General features: G+C 38.8%; 1 protein-coding gene across 1 annotated transcript in view; it reads right to left on the reverse strand.

Moving 5' to 3' along the window:
* Positions 1–499: 499 nt before the first annotated feature.
* LOC102404003 (phospholipid-transporting ATPase ABCA3) overlaps positions 500–24,217 on the reverse strand; it is a 219,365-nt gene continuing 195,647 nt past the window's right edge. The window contains exons 29-30 of the mRNA XM_044935836.2: positions 1,292–1,365; positions 500–619 (exon numbers count right to left, since the gene is read on the reverse strand). Of these exons, the coding sequence (XP_044791771.2) occupies positions 500–619; positions 1,292–1,365 (194 nt within the window). The remainder of the gene's footprint in view (positions 620–1,291; positions 1,366–24,217) is intronic.

Genomic DNA, 24,217 nt, shown 5'->3' on the forward strand with positions numbered 1-24,217 from the left:
GCCTCTGTGACCTTCCCTGAGTTCCAGTGGGCAGATTCAAGCAGTTGTTAATTGGGGAAGGGAGGGGGCTTGTGAGACCAGGGAACAACAGTCAAGGGTAGCCTTGGGGCAGGGTCCTGTTTCCCCATAAGTGGATACACACAAGGATATCTTTGCCTCCTCCAGGTGGGAAAAGTTAACAGTTAATGACAGTATGCTGCTCACAAGCATGTAGAACCTCAGACCAGTTGGAGCTGAAGGTTGATGATGCTGACTCCTACTTACCTTACCACTAATCCATCAGAAGACTGTCCATGTATGGATCAATTACTATAAAACTTATTATCTTCTTCAAGTTGGGACATTTGAGGGCATTAGCTTGCTGTGGCCCCCTTTACCTGGCAAGGCAATAAAACTATCCTTTTCTACTTCACCCAAAAGTCTGTCTCCAAGATTCAATTTGGCACTGGTGTACAGAGAAGCTGAGCTTTAGACATCAGAAATGAATCTCATAGCAGCTTTATTTCTTGGCCTTATCAATATTAGCAAAAGTCAGGAAGATTTGTTCCAATGTTATCTGACTGATGAAGTAGTCTACTAGATTGAATAGTGTTTTAGCTTCCTCCATAATATGAAACACCTTTAACAGAAAAAAAAAAAAAAAAGAAAATCATGGTGTTACCATTGCTGTATTCTCAGACGAACCTTTTCCCCACCCAATCACTTCCCAATTCCTGCCAGGTTTATGCTTAGGAACAAAAAGATATGGAAGGGGGAAGTTAGAAGAAGGAAAACATGAAAAACAGAGAAGAGGAGACAGTTCTTTATTTCTGTTCTCTTGCTGCTGCTGCTGCTGCTAAGTCGTTTCAGTCGTGTCCGACTCTGTGCGACCCCATGACAGCAACCCATCAGGCTCCACCATCCCTGGGATTCTCCAGGCAAGAACACTGGAGTGGGTTGCCATTTCCTTCTCCAGTGCATGAAAGTGAAAAGTGAAAGTGAAGTCGCTCAGTTGTGTCCGACTCTTAGTGACCCCATGGACTGCAGCCTACCAGGCTCCTCCGTCCATGGGATTTTCCAGGCAAGAGTACTTGAGTGGGGTGCCATTGCCTTCTCCAATTCTCTTGATAGGTATGGAATATTAGAGGTAGGGTCAGAAGTATCAATCAAACTACAGGGGCCTGTGGAATGTAACTTAAAAGTTCTCCTCCTCTGCAAATATCCTGTTCCCATTCCACATGCTTGAATCTCTGTGCTTCCCATTAGTCTCCATTAACACATAATGTTAGAAATGTATGATTTCAACAATCACCTTTCCCCAACAAATTCCCTTGCTGGGAATGTAGTAGCCAATAATTCCATGATGATCCTGGTTTATGATGTTACCTAAGAAAGGAAAGATTTGACAGGTGAGTACTAGAGAAGGCCCTGTTTACAAAATTCCCCAATAATTCCCTTTCCAGTTATCCCACCAATAGAGAAATACTATATGCAGTTAAAACAAAGATGACATAATTCCATTTTTACTACATATGACTGTTAAGTATTTCAATAGATTTACTTCCACATGAAATATGGTCTTATTGCTCACAGTTTGTGAAAATTGCAGAGGGTAAGATAATCACTTTTAGACATGGAAAAAATAACTCACATGCTCTTTGCCAAAGCAGAATTAAATGAACTCTAATGTTCTATAGGACTAGTTTCTAAACGTTGTCCTGAAACTATGTTCATAAAAATTGGGTATGGTTTCTTTTTCCTGTTGTGTGTATCTGTGTGTGTGTGTGGTATTTGTGTGTGGTGTGTGTGTGTGTAGTGTAGGATCTGTATAGTACTCTTATGAGTAGGCAATCTTCATCCTAAAGGAAAGAGGAAATTCATGTCTATATAAAACAAATGTGAAGGCATTCACTGCAGAAATGAAATTGAGGTAGTAATACTATAGCTACTCCTAAAATAGGATGTATTTGTATTTATTGTTACACTGTTGAAGACTACTGAAAATGGAATAAGTTGGGATTAAGATATTTTAAATAAATAATCTCTATGTCAATTATAATAAGGGATTTTCTTTTTTAATAAATCTCTGCATAACCTCCGTGAATAAGGAAAATTTTTTTAAACTTTAAAAACTGTAAACTATACCAAGCATATAAAAGTATATGGAAATAAATGTACAGTTTAGTGAATTATAATAAAGTTAACAAACATGTCCATGGAGAAGGAAATGGCAACCCACTCCAGTGTTCTTGCCTGGAGAATCCCATGGGCAGAGGAGACTGGCGGGCCACAGTCCACGGGGTCGCAAAGAGTCGGACATGACTGAGAGACTTTGTTGTTGTTGTTCAGTCACTCTCTGTGACCCCATGGACTGCAGCATGCCAGACTTCCCTGTCCTTCACCATTTCCTGGAGCTTGCTCAAACTCATGTCCATTGAGTCAGTGATGCCACCCAAACATCTCATCCTCTGTTGTCCACTTTTCCTCCTGCCTTCAATCTTTCCCAGCATCAGGGGCTTCTCTAATGAGTCAGCTCTTCACATCAGGAGGCCAAAATATTGAAGCCAGAATAACCCACCTAAGCCTCTTCTCAATTTCTAACCCATATAAATGTGATAAGTGTTTATTGTTGTTTTAGGTCACTAAAATCTTAGATCACTAAGTTAAGTTTCGGTAATTTGCAGCTGCTGCTATTGCTGTTTAGTCGCTAAGTTGAGAGGTAACTAACACAGCTTCTGCTTTGGGGCTATTACATTCAACTTTATTTTGAACATTCTCTACCTACCTCCTGGTACTTATATGAAATCATTTTCCTGAGGGACAGAGGTTTGAGTATCATTAACATTAGTGGACATTGACAAAGTTTTTCAAGTATCTTATGTTCCCCCCAGCCATGTATGAGACTCTCCTTTTTTCTTCTCTGTACCAACTCTTGGTATGGTCAATTAAAAAATTTTAGCCATTTTGATGTGTGTGCCAATTTAAATTTGCATTTACCAGATGCCTAATGATTCTGAACACCTTTTTATATGTTTCCTGCTTGTTTTGGTTGTTTTTTCAATATTGAAAACTTCCCTCTCTGAAACTTATAAATTTCTGTTTTCCCTAGCTGTTAGGAATAACAAAATTAACTCTTTCTCTGGCTATGTGCAGCATAACCGCTGATTGCACATGTTATTGCTCTCAGAGATTTTGGCCTGTTTGTATTCTGGGTTCTTGGGGAAATACTCTGCCACCTAGTTTTTGTTAAAAATGTTTTCATGAATTTTTGCTTGTATCATTCTATTTCTTCCATTTTGTTAAGAAATTTGGGAAAATTCAAAACTGATCATTTGGTTTTAATTTCAGTTATTATAATTTTTGTATCTGAGCATTTTGTTTGCCTTTTTTTCAAATCTGCTTTGTTTATTTCTAAAGAAAATTCTGAAGTGTCACACATACAGCAAACAAATAAAACCATAATTGAAAAGACACATGTAACCTAATGTTCATAGCAGCACTATTTACAATAGCTAGGACATGGAAACATCCTAGATGTCCATCAACAGATAAATGGATAAAGAAGATGTGGTGTGTGTGTATATATATATATATATACACACACACACACACAATGGAATATTACTCAGCTATAAAGGGAATGAATTTGAATCAGTTCTAGAGAGGTGGATGAACCTAGAGCCTGTTATATAGAGTGAAGTAAGTCACAAACAGAAAAATAAACGCTGTATATTAATGCATACATGTGGAATCTAGAAAAATGGTATCGATGAACCTATTTGCAGAGAAAGAATGGAGATGGAGATACAGAGAACAGACTGTGGACACCATGGTGGGAAGGAAAGAGTGGGATGAATGGAGAAAGTAGTATTGACATATATATAGTACCATGCCTAAAAGAGATATCTGGTGAGAAGTTGCTGTATAACACAGGGAGCCCAGCCTGGCCCTCTGTTATGACCTAAAAGTGTGAGATGAGGGGTGGAGGGAGGCTCAAGAGGGAGGTGATACACATATATAGTAAGGACTGATTTGCACTGTTGTACAGCAGAAGCCAACGCAACATTGTAAAGCAATTTTCCTCTGATTAAAAAAGTAAATCATAATTATACTGCTCAATGAATTTTCACAAAGTTCATTGCATCTTTTGTGTGTGGCTTTACTTCTCTTTCCGTATTGTGTTTGGGTTGTATGCTATGTAGTTGCAGTTTGTGCATTCTCATTGTTGAATACTATTCCAATGTATACGTACAGTATTCCACTTCAGTAGAATATGATTCCACTGAATCATATTCCATCATATTATGAATATGCCATAATTTATTTATCGATTCCATTGATGGATGGAAGTTTTAGCCATTATGTGTAGTGCATTAATAAACAGTCTTGTACATATTTTTTAGTGAACATATGAACTCATTCTTACTATGTACCTTAGAAGTAGAAAAAGAGAGAGTATCCTTCACAGTTCATTTTATGAGACAGTATAACCTTAATGCTAAAATTAGACACCACGAATTACAAGAAAAGAAAATTCTAGACCAGCATATCTTCTAAGCATAGCAGAAAATACACTTAGCAAATACTAGTAAATTGAATCTAACATTACATAAAAAAGGGAATACATTACAACCAAGTGAGAGTTATTCCAGGAATACAATGTTGGCCTACATTAAAAACTCAACCAATGTAATTCACCACACTAATAGAAAAAAGGGCAAAGATTATTAAGTCATTTTGATGGATGTATAAACAAAACTCTCTTTTTGACTGTTGACAATTTGATGGTAATGTATCTTGGTGTGGATCTCTCTGAGTTAATCCTATTTGAAACAATGATTTTAGATTTGTAGATTCAAAGCTTACATCAAATATGAGTTTTCAGCCATTGTATCTTCAAATGTTATTTTTCCCCTTTTCCTTCTCTCACTTTTCCTCTGGGACTCCCAAACTGCATATGTTGATTTTGATATTGTTCAACAGGTCTGTTAGGCTCTGTTCAATCTTCTTAAACCCTTTTTCTTTCTGTTCCTCAGACTTGACAATTTCAACTGTGCTATCTTCAAGCTTGCTGATTTTTCTCTATGTTCAAATATGTCTTTGAATCCATGTAGTGTATTTTTCTTTTCAGTAATTGTACTTTTCATCTTAGAATTTCTTTTGACTTCTTTTAATACTTTCTATCTTTTTTATTGAGTTTCCAATTTCATTCATACACTGTTTTCTTAAATTTGTCAATGTCTTCCTTTAGCTCTTTGAGCGTTTTCAAGACACTTGAGTCCTTGTTTAGTAAGCCTTCCATCTGTTCTTCAGAGATGGTTTGATTATTTTTTCTTTTAAGTGAGCCAAACTTTCCTATTACTTTGTTTTGTGATTTTTCTGTGTGAAAGTAAACACTTGAATCTTAATATGATAACTCTGGGAATCAGATTCTCCCTTTTCTCCAGTGTTTGCTGTTTAAAAAAGCTTAACATTGTTGGAGGGTGTCTCTGTGCTGGAGATAAGCTTGAGGTTTAAGTGTGAGATCTCCTCAGATGTATTCTTTTTGTGCCTACATCTTTCTCTGGCATAGGCAGTGACGTTCTAAATTTTTTTTGCATATATTGTGAGTTTTGAATATCATAATCCCTACATGTCTCACTTCTGAAAGGCAGGAAAGGGAAAAATGAAGAAAAGTACATTCTTTTTAAATTCCCTGCACACTCTTTCAGCTGATGGTGGTTGCATTAATGGTGACCTGCCTTTGTGTCTTTAGGTCCTTGATTCAAAGGATTAATCTGTAATCAGAATACAGAGCCTTGATATTTGGAGGGCAAGGTCCTTATTGCCTACTATTATTCTTCAAGCTACTATAGGAACACTTTCATGGGGCCGGAAATTAGAAGATGGGTAGCCCTACTGCACTGTAATAAAGTGATTGAAATTAATCACAATTAATTTCTAGGGTCATACTTTCCCCGGAACCTGCAAATTTTCAAATAGACATTAGAGTTCCAGAATAATTACATCAGACAATTTCTGCCAGACTAATTATTGTCTAGGTGAAGAGATATATTCCTGGAGCTTTCTACTCTGTTATCTTCCCTGATGTCACTTTTTGCTAATTTTTGATTTTCTCTTTTATTTCATGCAAAGTTATTTTATTGGTTTCAAGATTCTTCCCTTTGGCTTCTAGCATTTTTTACCCTGATGTTTCTGTGTGTAGTTCTCTGGTTATTTATCTCTTTATATTTATATTTATTGAACATCTCAGATCTAGACATTAATGTTTTTCATTAAATTCGAGAAGTCTTCAGGGGCTAGTTTTTGGAATATATCTTTTGCCCTTTCCTTTTCTTTTGGTGCTCCCATTTTGCATATATAGATGTACTTAATGGTTCCCTACAGGTTTTTGAGGCTCTGTTAATTTTCTTCTTACTTTTTTCTTTTGTTCTTTGGATCACATTATCTCTATTGATCTATCTTCAATTTTGCTAATTCTGCTAGTTCAAATCTATTGTTGATCTCTACTGGCAAAATTTTCATTTTATTGTATGTTTCCATAACTGAATATGCTTTTGGTTCATTAAAAATAATTTTTAACTCTTTGGTGGTATCTTTTATTTGTTGAGATTTTTCAGTATATCTTCCTTTACTTCCTGAAGCATTAACTTTGCCTATTGAATATATTTACTATATGTTTGTAGTCTTTCCTAAGACTGAAATCCGGTTGCATTCAGATTCCATTGCTAGCTTCCTGCCATCTCCTTTTCCTGGTATGGGTCACATTTTGTTTTTTGCATGTCTCATAAGTTTTTGTTGAAAACTGGACATTTTTAAAAACTTTTTATTTTTTGGGGGCGTATAGCCAAATAACAGTGTTGTGATAGTTTCCGGTGAACAATGAAGGGACTCAGCTGTATATATATATGTATCCATTCCCCCACCCCCGCTCCATCCCCAAACTACCCTTCCATCCAGGCTGCCACATAACATTGAGCAGAGTTTCATGTGCTATACATTAGTTCCTGGAAAACTGGGCATATGATTAGTATGTTGTGAAGTGAAGTGAAAGTCACTCAGTCATGTCCGACTCTTTGCGACCCAATGGACTATACAGTCCATGGCATTCTCCAGGCCAGAATACTGGAGTGGGTAGCCTTTCCGTTTTCCAGGGGATCTTCCCAAACCAGGGATCGAACCCAGGTCTCCCACATTACTGGTGGATTTTTTACCAGTTGAGCCATAAGGGAAGCCCAAGAATACTGGAGTGGGTAGCCTATCCCTTCTCCAGCGGAACTTTCCAACCGAGGAATCGAACCGGGGTCTCCTGCACTGCAGGCGGATTCTTTACCAACTGAGCTATCAACTGGTAATTTAAAACTTGTGGCTTGATTTTTCATTTAGTTTTCGACTGGCTGCAGTATTTTAGCGAAGTCTATTTGCCCTCCCCTCTGTGGTATAAAACCTCTGATGTTGCTCCCTAGAGGGCACTGCTTCAGGCGTGTGCACGGTCACCCGAGGATGACAATTTCTTTAGCAGGGCTCTCCTTGTCACTTGCCCTGAGTATAGCCCAGTGCTAAATTCTTCTGGTAAAAATTGCTAGCTCTCTTGTTTTCATCAGTATCCTAGGGCATAGATTGTCCCACAGATAGTTTCAATTTCATTTAAGTTCTTTTCAGGGATAGTTTTTGAATCAAATGTTTGCAGTTTGCTCTGATCCCAGGAGCACTATTCTTAGTGGTAAATTACCTGGTTTTCTCTGGTAAACTAGCTGATCTGATTTAGTTTACACTTATTAATAAGGCTTCTATTCTCCTCTTAATTGCTTTCCACTAAAACTGTCATTGCTTTTGAGAGCACCTTTGAGCTTAAATTTCCCCACATTCTCTTTCAAATAAAGTCAGTCTTGGGAAAGAGCTTCAGAGCTCTTTGTTTTATGGTTTGCTTTCTCATGGGAAAAATCTCTGAGCCATGGCTCTGGAACTGAGAAGTAGGATAGTAGTCCACTTCTGAGTGACATCCCTGCTTGAGGAGCTGGGAAGAAGGTGGTATCAGCAGGTTGTTCTCATGCTGCAGAAGCTCTGATCTGAAAATGAGTCAGGTCATGGGTAATTTGAAGCCCCATATTCTCAGCACAGCATGGATGAGATAGAGTCTCTGTCCCATAAAGGAGGGCTAAATAGAAAAGGGAGTCCCTGATCTCTTGGCTTGTAATTGCCTGAAAATTAGCCTCTGCCACAGGTAGATGGGGGCAGAATGAGAAATGTTGACATCTTGCTCCTCCCAGGAAGATACCATAGTGGTCAACTTGAAGCTGATAGAAGAGGAAGCCCTCTGTTCTTGGTTGCACCTACTTGCAGTGGAGTTTTCATTGAATTGGGCTGGGAAGAGTTGTGAAGAAGCAAATTGTATTTCACACATCAGAGGATCTTGCTGTTTTCAGTTCAGTTCAGTTCAGTCGCTCAGTCGTGTCTGACTCTTTGAGACCCCACGAATTGCAGCACGCCAGGCCTCCCTGTCCATCACCAACTCCTGGAGTTCACTCAGACTCACGGCCATCAAGTCAGTGATGCCATCCAGCCATCTCATCCTCTGTCGTCCCCTTCTCCTCCTGCCCCCAATCCCTCCCAGCATCAGAGTCTTTTCCAATGAGTCAACTCTTCACATGAGGTGGCCAAAGTACTGGAGTTTCAGCTTTAGCATCATTCCTTCCAAAGAAATCCCAGGGCTGATCTCCTTCAGAATGGACTGGTTGGATCTCCTTGCAGTCCAAGGGACTCTCAAGAGTCTTCTCCAACACCACAGTTCAAAAACATCAATTCTTTGGCACTCAGCCTTCTTTACAGTCCAACTCTCACATCCATACATGACCACTGGGAAAACCATAGCCTTGACTAGACGGACCTTTGTTGGCAAAGTAATGTCTCTGCTTTTGAATATTCTATCTAGGTTGGTCATAACTTTCCTTCCAAGGAGTAAGCGTCTTTTAATTTCATGGCTGCAGTCACCATCTGTAGTGATTTTGGAGCCCCAAAAAATAAAGTCTGACACTGTTTCCACTGTTTACCCATCTATTTCCCATGAAATGATGGGACCGGATGCCATGATCTTCATTTTCTGAATGTTGAGCTTTAAGCCAACTTTTTCACTCTCCTCTTTCACCTTCATCAAGAGGCTTTTGAGTTCCTCTTCACTTTCTGCCATAAGGGTGGTGTCATCTGCATATCTGAGGTTATTGATATTTCTCCTGGCAATCCTGATTCCAGCTTGTGCTTCTTCCAGCCCAGCGTTTCTCATGATGTACTCTGCATATAAGTTAAATAAGCACAGTGACAGTATACAGCCTTGACGTACTCCTCTTCCTATTTGGAACAAGTCTGTTGTTCCATGTCCAGTTTTAAATGTTGCTTCCTGACCTGCATACAGATTTCTCAAGAGGCAGGTCAGGTGGTCTGGTATTCCCATCTCTTTCAAAGTTTTCCACAGTTGATTGTGATCCACACAGTCAAAGGCTTTGACATAGTCAATAAAGCAGAAATAGATGTTTTTCTGGAACTCTCTTGCTTTTTCCAGGATCCAGTGGATGTTGGCAATTTGATCTCTGATTTCTCTGTCTTTTCTAAAACCAGCTTGAACATCAGGAAGTTCACGGTTCACGTATTGCTGAAGCCTGGCTTGGAGAATTTTGAGCATTACTTTACTAGCATGTGAGATGAGTGCAATTGTGCAGTAGTTTGAGCATTCTTTGGCGTTGATGTTTTAATAGATTTTCCTGAATACATGTTTCTTCAGTTACTGTATGTCCTTAGGATTATTTCCAGAGACTTATTATGGTTGTTTCTAAAATAAATTTCACCTGTTATGCTGAGAAACAGGTCAGCAGAGACTTTATATTGCCATTCTGGAAGTGGAACTTCCATGTTTATTTTATACTGCATACCATTACCTTAAATATCTGATGTTCTTTGAAGTCTAAAATTAATGTTTGTTGTCTGCTTAACTCTTTCATTACGACCTTCCTTTCTGTGATTTTAGGCTTTTGAGTGTGATTTTGCAAAGAGTGATTTTAACCTTTGAGAATATTAAGGTTCTAAATTGCGATACTTTTATTATAATAGGGTTTATATTAATTTCTATAAATGCTCATAGATACTACTAGTCTGAGGCCGAAAAGATTTGTTCATTAAAAATGTTCATAGATTTTTAAAAAGCAGTTTTAGGTTTATAGTAAGACTGAATGGAAGGAACAGAGATTTTCTGTTTATTCCTGGCTCCACACATGCATAACCTCCCCCATTAGCAACATTCTGATACATTGTTACAGTTGATGAACCTACAATGACATATCATTGTCACTCAGAGTCCATAGCTTAAATTAGAGTTTACTCTTGGTGTTCTACCTTCTATCAATTTAGATAAATTAATAATGCTATTTATCTACCATTATAATATCAAACAGTAGTTTCACTACTCTAAAAATCCCCTCTGCTCTGCTTATGCATCCTTCCGTACTCTCTAAGCCCTGACAACCCTTGATGTTTTTACCATCTCCATTGTTATTCCTTTTAAAGAATGTCACATAAGTTGGAATCATACTGTATGCAGATTTTTCAGATTTGTTTCTTTCACTTAGTAATATACATTTAAGTTTCCTCCATGTCTTTTTACAACTTCATAGCTTATTCATTTTTAGCACTGGGTAACATTCCATTGGGCTTCCCTGGTGGCTCCATGGTAAAGAATTCACCTGCCAATGCAGGAGACGCAGGTTTGAACCCTGGGTCAGGAAGATCCCTTGGAGAAAGAAATGGCAACCCTCTTCAGTATTCTTGCCTGGGAAATCCCATGGACAGAGGAGCCTGGTGGATTACAGTTCATGGGGTTGCAAAAGAGTTGGACATAACTTAATGACTAAGCAACAACATTACATTGCCTAGACAAACTAGTTTATCCAGTGACCTACTGAAAGACACTTGGTTGCTTCCAAGTTTTGGCAAGCATGAATAACACAGCTGTAAACATCTATGTGCAGGTTTTGTGTCGACATAAACTTTCAATTCCACTGGGTAAATTTTAAGAAGCATGATTGTTAGATAGTATGGTAGGAGTATGTTTACTTTTTATTTTATTTTATTTTTAAACTTTACAATATTGTATTAGTTTTGCCAAATATCAAAATGAATCCACCACAGGTATATTATTATTATTACTTTTGTAATAAGCTATCAAACTGTCTTCCAAAGTGGCTGTACCATTTTGCATTTATACCAGCAGTGAATGAGGGTTCTGGTTGCCCAAGTCCTTACCAGCATTTCATGTTGTCATTGTTCTGTGTTTCAATCATTTTAATAGGTGTGTAGTAGTATCTCATTGACGGAGGAGCCTGGTAGGCTGCCGTCCATGGGGTCGCTAAGAGTCGGACAGGACTGAGCGACTTCACTTTCACTTTTCACATTCAGGCATTGGAGGAGGAAATGGCAACCCACTCCAGTATTCTTGCCTGGAGAATCCCAGGGATGGGGGAGCCTGGTGGGCCGCCGTCTATGGGGTCGCACAGAGTCGGACACGACTGAAGCAACTTAGCAGCAGCAGCAGTATCTCATTGTAGGTTTAGTTTGCATTTCCCTGATGACATAATGTGGAGCATCTTTCATGTGCTTATTTTCCATCTGTATATCATTTTTGTCTGTTAATGTCTTTGGTCCATATTAAAATCAGGTTGCTTGTTTTCTCATTGTTGAGTTTTAAGAGTTCTTTGCATGTTTTTTTTGGAAAACAGTCCTTTATCAAATATATCTTTTGAAAATATTTTCTCACAGTCTGTTGCTTGTCTTTTCATTCACTTGATAGAGTTTTTCACAGAGTTGTCATTCAGTTGCTCAGTCATGTCCGACTCTTTGTGAGCCCGTGGACTGCAGCATGCCAGGCTTCCCTCTCCTTCACTATCTCCTGGAGTTTGCTCAAACTGATGTCCGTTGAGTAAATGATGCCATCCAACCATCTCATCCTCTGTCATCTCCTCCTCCTCCTGCCTTCAATCTTTCCCAGCATCAGGGTCTTTTCCAGTGAGTTGGCTCTTCGCATCAGGTGGCCAAAGTATTGGAGCTTCAGCTTCAGCAGCAGTCCTTCCAATGAATATTCAGGGTTGGATACCTGAATATTGACTGGTTTAATCTCTTTGCTGCCCAAGGGACTCTCAAGAGTCTTCTCTAGCACCACAATTCAAAAGCATCAGTTCTTCAGTGCTCTAGCCTTCTTTGTGGTCCACTTTCACATCCATACATGACTACAGAAAACACCATAGCTTTGACTATATGCATGTTCGTTGGCAAAGTGATGTCTTTGCTTTTTAATATGCTGTCTAAGTTTGTCATAGCTTTTCTTCCAAGGAGCAAGCGTCTTTTAATTTCATGGTTGCAGTCACCATCTGCAGTGATTTTGGAGCCCCCCAAAATAAAGTCTGTCACTGTTTTCATTGTTTCCCCATCTATTTGCCATGAAGTGATGGGACTGGATGCCATGATCTTGTTTTTGTTTTTAAATTTATTTTTTTATTGAAGGATAATTGCTTTACAGAATTTTGTTGTTTTCTGTCAAACCTCGACATGAATCAACTATAGGTATACATATATCCACTCCCTTTTGAACCTCCCTCCCATCTTGCTTCCCATCCCACCCCTCTAGATTGATACAGAGCCCCTGTTTGAGTTTCCTCAGCCATAAAGCAAATTCCCATTGACTATCTATTTTACATATCATAATATAAATTTCCATGTTACTCTTTCCATACATCTCACCATCTCCTCCCCTCTCCCCATGTCCATAAGTCTGTTGTCTATGTCTGTTTCTCCATTGCTGCCCTGTAAATAAATTCTTCAGTCCCATTTTTCTGTATTACATATATATGCATTAGAATACAATATTTATCTTTCTCTTTCTGACTCACTTCCATCTGTATAATAGGTTCAAGGTTGATCCACTTCATCAGAACTGACTCAAATGCATTCCCTTTTATGGCTGAGTAATACTCTTTTGTGTATATGTACCATAACTTCTTTATCCATTCATCTGTTGATGGACATCTAGATTGCTTCCACGTTCTAGCTATTGTAGATAGTGCTGCAATAGCACTACAGGGATGTGTGTCTTTTCCAATTTCCTCAGGGTATATGCCTAAGAGTGGGATTGCTGGGTCATATGGTGGTTTTATTCCTAGTTTTTAAAGGAACCTCCATACTGTCTTCCATAGTGGCTATATGAATTTTATTCCTACCAACAGTGCAAGAGCATTCCCTTTTCTCCACACCCTCTCCAGCATTTATTGTTTGTAGACTTTTTGATGATGGTCATTCTGACTGGTGTGAGATGGTATCTCATTGTAGTTTTGACTTGCATTTCTCTAATAATGAATGATGTTGAGCATCTTTTCATGTGTTTGTTAGCCATCTGTATGTCTTATTCAGAGAAATGTCCATTTAAGTCTTTTCCCCACTTTTTGATTGGGTTATTTATTTTTCTGGTATTGAGTTGTATGAGCTGCTTGTATATTTTGGAAATTAATCCTTTGTTAGTTGTTTCATTTGCTATCATTTCCTCTCATTCTGAGGGTTGTCTTTTCACCTTGCTTATAGTTTCCTTTGCTGTGCAAAAACTTTTAAGTTTAATCAGGTTCCACTAGTTTACTTTTGTTTTTATTTCCATTACTCTAGGAGGTGGGTCATAGAAGATCTTGCTTTGATTTATGTCATCGAGTGTTCTGCCTATATTTTCTTCTAAGAGTTTTATAGTTTCTAGTCTTACACTTAGGTCTTTAATCCATTTTGAGTTTATCTTTGTGTATGGTGTTAGGAAGTGTTCCAATTTCGTTCTTTTACACGTAGCTGTCCAGTTTTCCCAGCACGATTTGTTGAAGAGGCTGTCTTTACTCCATTGTATGTTTTTTCCTCCTTTGTCAAAAATAAGGTACCCATGGGTGCATGGGTTTATTTCTGGGGTTTCTATCTTGTTCCATTGGTCTATATTTCTGTTTTTGTGTCAGTACCATACTGTCTTGATGAGTGTAGCTTTGTAGTATAATCTGAAGTCAGGAAGGTTGATTCCTCTAAGCTCCATTCTTTCTCAGGACTGCTTTGGCTTTTCAGGGTCTTTTGTGTTTCCATATGAATTGTGAAATTTTCTTGTTCTACTTCTGTGAAAAATGCCATTGGTAATTTGATAGGGATCGCATTGAATCTGTAGACTGCATTTGATAGTATAGTCATTTTCACAATATTGATTCTTCCTACCCAGGAACATGGAATATCTCTCCATCTGTTTATGTCATCTTTGATTTCTTTCATTAGTGTCTTATAATTTTCTGTGTATAGTTCTTTTGTCTCCTTAAGTAAGTTTATTCCTATTTAATTCTTTTTGTTGCAATGATGAATGGGATTGATTTCTTAATTTCTCTTTCTGATTTTTCATTGTTAGTATATAGAAATGCAAGTGATTTCTGTGTATTGATTTTGTATCCTGCAACTTTGCTAAATTCACTGATTAGCTGTAGTAATTTTCTGATACTATCTTTAGGATTTTCTATGTACAGTATCATGTCATTTGCAAACAGTGAGAGCTCTAGTTCTTTTCTGATCTGGATTCCTTTTATTTCTTTTTCTTTTCTGATAGCTGTAGCTAGGACTTCCAGAACTATGTTGAATAATATTGGTGAAAGTGAACACCCTTCTCTTGTTCCTGATCTTAGGGGTAATGCTTTCAGTTTTTTATCTTTGAGAATAAGGTTTTCTGTAGGCTTATCATATATGGCCTTTACTATATTGAGGTAGGTTCCTTCTGTGCCCATTTTTTGAAGAGTTTTAATCATAAATGGGTGCTGAATTTTGTCAAAGGCTTTTTCTGCATCTATTGAGATTATCATATGGTTTTTATATTTCAGTTTGTTAATATAGTGTGTCACATTGATTTGAATATATTGAAGAATACTTGCATTCTTAAAATAAACCCAACTTGATCATAGTATATGAGCTTTTTGATGTGTTGGTGAATTCTGTTTGCTAAAATTCTGTTGAGGATTTTTGCATCTATGTTCGTCAGTGATATTGGCCTGTAGTTTTCTCTTTTTGTGTTGTTTTTGTCTGGTTTTGGTATAAGGGTGATGGTGGCCTTGTAGAATGAGTTTGGAAGTGTTCCTTCCTCTGCAATTTTTTAGAAGGATAGGCATTGGCTCGTCTCTAATGTTTGAGAGAATTCTCCTGTGAAGCCATCTGGTCCTGGGCTTTTGTTTTTTGGGAGATTTTTGATCGCAGCTTCAGTTTCAGTGCTTGTAATGGGTTGTTCTTGCCTGGAAAATCCCATGGACGGAGGAGCCTGATAGGCTCCAGTCCATGGGATCGCTAAGAGTTGGGCACGACTGAGTGACTTCACTTTCACTTCTCACTTTCATGCATTGGAGAAGGAAATGGCAACCCACTCCAGTATTCTTGCCTGGAGAATCCCAGGGACAGAGGAGCCTAGTGGGCTGCCATCTATGGGGTCGCCCAGAGTCAGACACGACTGAAGCGACTTAGCAGCAGCAGCAGCAGCAATGGGTTGTTCATAATTTCTATTTCTTCCTGGCTCAGTCTTGGAAAATTGAACTTTTCTAAGAATCTGTCCATTTTTTCCAGGTTATCCATTTTATTGCCATATAGTTGTTCATAATAATCTCTTATAATCCTTTGTATTTCTGCCTTGTCTGTTGTAACCTCTCCTCTTTCATTTCTAATTTTGTTGGTTTGATTCTCTCTTTTTTTTTCTTGATAAGTCTGGCCTAAGGCTTGTCAATTTTGTTTATCTTCTCAAAGAACCAGCTTTTAGTTTTATTAATCTTTACTATTGCTTCTTTCATTTCTTTTTCATTTATTTCTTCTAGTATGTTATGATTTCTTTCCTTCTACTATTTTTTTTTTTGTTCTTCTTTTTCCAGTTGTAAAGTTTCCAGGTGTAAAGTTATGTTGTCTAGTCAATGTTTTTCTTGCTTCTTGAGGTAGGATTGTATTGCTATAAACTTCCCTCTTAGAACTGCTTTTGCTGCATCCCATGGGTTTTGAGTTGTTGTATTTTCATTGTCGTTTGTTTCTAGAAATTTTTTGATTTCCCTTTTGATTTCTTCAGTAACCTGTTGGTTATTTAGAAACGTGTTGTTTAATCTCCATGTCTTTGTGTTTCTTACAGTTTTTTTTTTCCTTGTAATTGATATCTAGTCTCATAGCGTTGTGGTCAGAGAAGATGCTTGATACAATTTCAGTTTTCTTAAATTTACTGAGGTTTGATTTGTGACCCAAGATGTGGTCTATCCTGGAGAATGTTCAATGTGCACGTGAGAAGAAGGTGCATTCTTCTGCATTTGAATGGAATGTCCTGAAGATATCAATGAGATCCATCTCATCTAATATGTCATTTAAGACTCGTGTTTTCTTACTAATTTTCTGATTTGATGATCTATCCATTGGTGTGAATAGGGTATTAAAGTCTCCTACTATTATTGTGTTACTGTCAATTTCTTCTTTTATGTCCGTTAAGGATGGCATCACTGACTTGATGGATGTGAGTCTCAGTGAACTCCGGGAGTTGGTGATGGACAGGGAGGCCTGGTGTGCTGCAATTCATGGGGTTGCAGTCGGACACGACTGAGTGACTGATCTGATCTGATTGTTTGTCTTATATATTGAGGTGCTACTATGTTGGGTGCATATTTATTTACCTTTGTTATGTCTTCGTATTGTATTGATCCCTTGATCATTATGTAGTGCCCTTCCCTATCTCTTGTAATCTTTATTTTAAGGTCTATTTTGTCTGATGAGGATTGCTATTCCAGTTTTCTTTTGCTTTCCATTTGCATTGAATATATTTTTCCATCCTCTAACTTTTAGTCTATATGTGTCTTTAGGTCTGAAGTGGGTTTCTTGTAAACAACATATATATGGGTCTTGTTTTTGTATCTATTCAGCCTGTCTGTGTCTTTTGGTTGGAGCATTTAGTCCATTTACATTTAAAGTAATTATTGATATATATGTTCCTATTGCCATTTTCTCAGTTCTTTGAGGTTGATTTTGTAGATCTTTTTTCTTCTCTTGTATTTCTTGACTATATAAGTCCCTTTAACATTTGTTGTAAAGCTGGTTTGGTGGTACTGAATTCTGTTAACTTTTGCTTATCTGAAAAGCTTTTTATTTTTCCATCAATTTTGAATGAGATCCTTGTTGCATACAGTAATCTTGGTTGTAGATTTTTCCCTTTCAGTGCTTTAAATTTATCCTACCATTCCCTTCTGGCCTGTAGAGTTTCTGCTGAAAGATCAGCTGTTAAGCATATGGTGTTTCCCTTGTGAGTTACTTGTTGCTTCTCCCTTGATGCTTTTAATATTTTTTCTTTGTGTTTAGTCTTTGTTAGTTTGATTAGTGCATGTCTTGGCATGTTTATCCTTGTGTTTACTCTGTATGGCACTCTTTGTGCCTCTTGGACTTGATTATTTCCTTTTCCATGTTGGGGAATTTTTCAACTATAATCTCTTTAAGAGGGAGAGGGTGGGAAGATTTGGGAGAATGGCATTGAAACATGTAAAATATCATGTATGAAATGAGTCGCCAGTCCAGGTTCGATGCACGATACTGGATGCTTGGGGCTAGTGCACTGGGATGACCCAGAGGGATGGTATGGGGAGGGAGGAGGGTGGAGGGTTCAGGATGGGGAACACATGTATACCTGTGGTGGATTCATTTTGATATTTGGCAAAACTAATACAATTATGTAAAGTTTAAAAATAAAATAAAATTAAAAAAAAATAAAAAAAATAAAAAATTTCTCATATCCTTTCTTTTTCTCTTCTTCTGGAACCCCTATAATTCAAATGTTGGTGCATTTGATATTGTCCCAGAGGTCTCTGAGACTGTCTTCAGTTCTTTTCATTCTTTTTACTTTATTCTGCTCTTCAGAAGTTATTTCCAACATTTTATCTTCCAGCTCATTGATTCGTTCTTCTGCTTCTGATATTCTGCTATTGATTCCTTCTAGAGTATTTTTAATTTCAGTAGTTGTGTTTTTTAATCTCTGTATGTTTATTCTTTAATTCTTCTAGGTCTTTGTTAATTGATTCTTGCATTTTCTCCATTTTGTTTTCAAGGTTTTTGATCATCTTTACTATCATTATTCTGTATTCTTTTTCAGGCAGTTTGCCTATTTCCTCTTTATTTATTTGGACATCTGTATTTCTAGTTTGTTCCTTCATTTGTGTAGCATTTCTCTCCCTTTTCATTTTTTAAAAACTTATTGTGTTTGAGGTCTCCTTCCCCCAGGCTTCAAGGTTGAATTCATTCTTTCTTTTGGTTTCTGCCTTCCTAAGTTTGGTCCAGTGTTTGTGTAAGCTTCGTATAGGGTGAGATTTGTGCTGAGTTTTTGTTTTTTTGTTTGTTTTTCCTCTGATGGACAAGGCTGAGTGAGGTGGTAATCCTGTCTGCTGATGATTTGGTTTGTATTTTTGTTGTTTGTTGTTTAGATGAGGCATCCTGCACAGGGTGCTACTGGTGGTTGGGTGATGCTGGGTCTTGTATTCAAGTGGTTTCCTTTGTGTGAGTTCTAACTATTTGATACTCCCTAGGGTTAGTTTTCTGGTAGTCTAGGGTCTTGGAGTCAGGGCTCCTACTCCAAAGGCTCAGGATTTGATCTCTGGTCAGGAACGAAGATGTGGTTTGTTATGGCATTAAATGAGATTAAAACAAATATCCAAAAACGAGAAACCAAAGATGAACCCCCGACAAATGGCAGTTACAAAAACAGGCAAATAATAATAAAAATAATGGAATATGCACATATACATATACACCCATGAACGAAGTGAAAACAGTCCAACAAAAATAAAGTACAGTAGATTGACCCAGCAAAGTAAATCAAAAATTATATTTACCAGTTAAGAACAGAACTAACTAAAGCACAAACTGGAAACCAAAACTAAAGCAATGTGCCCAGTGGGAAATAAAGCAATGAAAACAAAACTAGCAAACATGTTGAGAGGAAAGGAAAGAAAGAAAAGAAAGAAAGAATAGGCATGCAAAGTTAAATAGAGTAGATGAAGAAGATTTATATACATCAAAGATTAAGTGCAAGGGGAAAAGAACAGTAGGAAAGCCAAACAAAGGAATAAATGTAGAAAAAATATAATAAGCTCTTCTAAAAAAATAAAAATAAAAATTCTAAAAAAGAGAAAAGAAAAATAAAATGGAAGAAGAAAAAAGAAAAAAAAAAAAAAAGGAAAACTCCACAGAGCTGCAAAAGCTCAACGTAGAGGCAGAGGTTTATAGCAACAATAAAAAGTGTGACTGAATATACACGTATACATATACACCCATAAGCAAAATCAAAACAGCCCATCAAAAATAAAGTACAATAGATTGACCTGGTGAACAAAGGAAAACAAAAATTATATCTACCAGAACAAAACTAACTAAAGCACAAACTGGAAAAAAAAAAAAAAAGAAAAAAAAAGAAAAAAAAGAAAAAACTAAAGCAAGGGACCAATTGGGAAATAAAGCAATGGAAATAAAACTAACAAAATGTTGAGAGGAAAGTAAAGAAAGGAAAAAAAAATAGATATGCAAAGTTAAATAGAGGTAGATAAAGAAGATTTATACACATTAAAGATTAACTGCAAGGGGAGATGAACAGTAGGAAAAGCAGCCAAAGGAATAAATGTAGAAAAAATAACAATAGGTTAAAAATTAAAATTAAAAAAATAGAAAAAGGAAAACTCCACAGAACTGCAAAAGCCCAACATAGAGGCAGAGGTTTATAACAGCAATAAAAAGTGTGACTGAGGGGTAAAAAAAAAAGCTCAAAAGCTTAATTAGATTTCATAGTGCCAATAAAATTGACAACTACAAAGGGTTGGGTTGGGGGAGGGAAAAAAAAGCAAAAAAAAAAAAAAAAAGCCAAAAGACTACAGAGCAAGTCAAAACATAAGAATAGTAAATGTTTTTCTTGAGTCACTGCTGTCAAAGTCCTTTCCCTTGCTGGGAGTCACAGTCCACCTCACCTCCCTAGGAGGCCCTCCAACACTGTGCTGATCTCTGGACCTCTGGTGGGGGCATCTCAGACTTTAATCTGATCCTTCTCTTATGTTTTCTTGCTTCCAATGTCCACAGCTATCAGAACTAGTGTGTTTTCTTTTGTGGGAGCTCTCAATGACCTTTTATACATTCCATAGACACAGAGTCTGCCTAGTTGATTGTGTGGATTTAATCTGCAGCTTGTACAGCTGGTGGGGAGGTTTTGGGTCCTCTTCATTAGCCACACTGCCCCTGGGTTTCACTTGTGGTTTTATTTCCACCTCTGCATGTGGGTCGTCCACTGGGGTTTGCTCCTGAGGCTGCCCTGGAGGACTTGGGTTTGCCCCTGTGAGGCCCAGGTGTGGAGGTAGTGCAGCTGCTTGGGTTGCAGGGGTTCTGGCAGCACCCAGTACTCAGGGGACTTAGCAGCTAGGGAAGCAGGAAATGTGGCACTCTAGAAGGGTATGGCAAACAGTATTGGCCAATACGCTCCAGTATTCTTGTCTGGAGAACCCCGCTCCCTGACAGAGAAGCCTGGCAGGCCACAGTCTACAGGGTTGCAAAGAGTTGGACACTACTGAAGTGACCCTGTGCTCACAGACACAAGACTTTTTTTGCCTGTGGCAGCTCTGTCCCAGTGAGAGTTGAGCTTGAAGGTGGTGCACCTTCTTGGCTTGTGGGGATCCTGGTGGCGCCAAGTGTGCAGGGACGCGGATGCCTCTGTGGCAGGAATTAAGGCACTATCAGAGTCTTTTTTCTAGCCTCTGGTAGCTGGTGATCAGAAAGCCTCTTTGGCCAGTCTTTGTCCACAGTTCCACCCATTCAGGCACTTAGAGGGCTCCCTTGCCTGGGGTCCTTCTCTGTTGTTCAGTGCATCAGGCACATAGAGGGGCCCTCTTGACTGGGGTCCTACTCTGTAGATGGCATGTCAGGCACTTAACAGGGCACCTTGGGTGGAGCCCTACTCTGTAGTTTGGCGCATTAGTCACTTAAAGGAGCACCCTGGGTGGGGTCCTGATCTGTAGTTCAGTGTATCAGGCATTTGATGGGCCAGCCTCTCTACTGTTCAGCTGCAGATGCTGGCATGTGGGGAGAGAGAGGATATGGTGATGGCTCCACCCACTACACGTGACTCAGCAGTATCGCCTTGCTTCCATGGCTGCCTGGCTTTCCTCCACAGCCATTTCCCACCACAATCTCCTCCCTCACCTCTCCTCGATACGTCTCTCAGGGTCAACAGCAGTCCTTGCCCTGGGATTGCTCCACACTCCCCAAACTAGCTCCCAGCTGCTGCACCTTCCAGGGGACCCTTGTCCCTGTCCTGGGTATTTACGGCTGTGGCAAGGACTGTCTGATTCTCATTGCATTTAGGCTGCCACAGATAAGCTGTTTCACTCTCATCCTTAAATGTTTCTCCTCTGACTCAGACAATTGCCCTGATGTGGGGATCAGATCCCTGCTTCAGTTCCACCACCCGCCAAGGGCAGGTCCAGTCCTATTAACACTCCTGTTTCTCCCCCTAGTTTCCTCATCCTATTGAGTTTTGTGTGGCTGTATATATTCTTTCGGAGAAGGCCATGGTACCCCACTCCAGTACTCTTGCCTGGAAAATCCCATGGACGGAGGAGCCTGGTAGGCTGCAGTCCATGGGGTTGCGAAGAGTCGGACACGACTGAGTGACTTCACTTTCACTTTTCACTTTCATGCATTGGAGAAGGAAATGGCAACCTGCTCCAGTGTTCTTGCCTGGAGAATCCCAGGGAAGGGGGAGCCTGGTGGGCTGCTGTCTATGGGGTAGCACAGAGTTGGACATGACTGAAGCGACTTAGCAGCAGCAGCACATATTCTTTTCCTCTGGTTAGGTACTCCTGTCTGCTCTCGCTGGTGTTCTGCATCCACTTTTGTGTCTGAAGGTGTATTTCTTATGTATTCATAGAGACAGATGTACTCCACGTCCACCTACTCCTCTGCCATCTTGTTCTCGATCTTGGTTTTTGGAATGCTGAGTTTTAAGCCAACTTTTTCACTCTCCTCTTTCACCCTCATCAAGAAGCTCTTTAGTTCCTCTTCATTCTGTGCCATAAGGGTGGTGCTAGCTTTGTATCTAAGGTTATTGATATTTCTCCCTGCATTGTTGATTCCAGCTTGTGCTTCATTCACCTGGCATTTCGTATGATGTACTCTGCATAGAAGTTAAATAAGCAGGGTGACAATATACAGCCTTGATGTACTCCTTTCTCAATTTTGAACCAGTCCATTGTTCCATCTCTGGTTTTAACTGTTGCTTCTTGACCTGCATACAGGTTTTGCAGGAGGCAGGTAAGGTGGTCTGGTATTCCCATCTCTTTAAGAATTTTCCACAGTTTGTGGTGATCTACACAGTCAAAGGTTTTAGCATAGTTAATGAAGCAGAAGAAGATGTTTTTCTGGAATTTTCTAGCTTTTTCTATGATCCAATGGATGTTGGCAATTTCATCTCTGGTTCTTCTGCCTTTTCTAAATCTAGCTTGAACATCTGGAAGTTCTCATTTCACATACTGTTGAAGCCTAGCTTGAAGGATTTTGAGCATTACTTTGCTAGCATGTGAAATGAGTCAAATTGTATGGTAGTTTGAACATTCTTTGGCACTGCCTTTCTTTGGGATTGAAATGAAAACGGACATTTTCCAGTTCTGTGGCCACTGCTCAGTTTTCCAAATTTGCTGGCATATTGAGTGCAGCACTTTCACAGCATCCTCTTTTAGAATTTGAAATAGCTCAACTGGAATTCCATCATCTCCACTAGATTTGTTCATAGTGATGCTTCCTAAGGCCGCTTGACTTCACACTCCAGGATGTCTGGCTCTAGGTGAGTGATGACACCATCATGGTTATCTGGGTCATTAATATCTTTTTTGTATAGTTCTGTGTATTCCTGCCACCTCTTCTTAATATGTTCTGCCTCTGTTAGGTCCATACCATTTCTGTCCTTTATTGTGCCTATCTTTGCATGAAATGTTCCCTTGGCACTTCTAATTTTCTTCAAGAGAAGAATAGAGTCTTCTCTATTCTATATACAACGTACAGCAGTGTTAATTATCTTTATCATATTGTACATTACAACTCTAGTATTGTATTTGTTTATCTTACAACTGGAAATGTGTGCCTTTTGACTATTTTGATTTAATTCCCTCCCCTCACCCTACTACCCCTGGTAACCATAAATCTGATCTCATTTTCTATGAGTTTGCTTTTGAAGTGTAACTGACCTACAACACCATGTTAGTTCCTGTCACACAACATGTTGTTGTTTATTCGTGAAGTTGTGTCTTATTTTTTGTGACCCCATGGACTGTGGCCACCAGGTTCCTCTGTCCATGGGATATCTCAGGCAAGAATAATGAAGTGCATTTCCATTTCCTTCTCCAGGGGATCTTCCTGGCCCAGGGAGTGAACCTGAGTTTCCTGCATTGTAGGCAGATTCTTTACCACTCAGCCACCATGAAGTTTCACTATTCCTATGCATTCAAAATGATCACCATGATAAGTCTAGTTTCATCTTACAAAGATACTACATAATTATTGACTATATTCCATACATTATACATTTTATTTTATGCTCCTTACTCATTTATTTGTAACTGAAAGTTGGTGCTTTTTAATCTCCCTCACACATTATTCTCCTTCTCCCACCCTTCTCTTCTCTGGAAACTGCCTGTTTGTTCTCTATATCGATGACTCTTTTGTTATGCTTATTCATTGATGTTGTGTTTTAGTTTCCATGTATAAGTAAAATCATACAGTATTTGTCTTTGTCTGATATTTCGCTTTGCATATTTTCATTCATGTTGTCACAAATGGCAAAATTCCATTCTTTCTTGTGGATGAGTAATATTCCGGTTCATATCTTCTTTTAAAAAAATTTATTGACTCTTGGCTGTGCTGGGTCTTTGTTGCTTTGTTTGCTCTAGTTGCAGCAAGTAGGTGCTACTCTTCACTGTAGTGCACAGCCTTCTCACTGTGCTGGCTTCTCTTATTATGCAGCACGGGCCCTAGGTGGGTGGGCTTCAGTAGTTGCACCACGTGAGTCTAGCAGTTGTGGCAATGGGCTTAGTTGCCCCATGACATGTGGACTCTCTCTATACCACATGGCTTGTGGAATCTCTCTGATCCACAGGGATCAAACCCGTGTCCCCTGCAA

Source organism: Bubalus bubalis, chromosome 24 (assembly GCF_019923935.1).
Source record: "Bubalus bubalis isolate 160015118507 breed Murrah chromosome 24, NDDB_SH_1, whole genome shotgun sequence".
Lineage (NCBI taxonomy): Eukaryota > Metazoa > Chordata > Mammalia > Artiodactyla > Bovidae > Bubalus > Bubalus bubalis.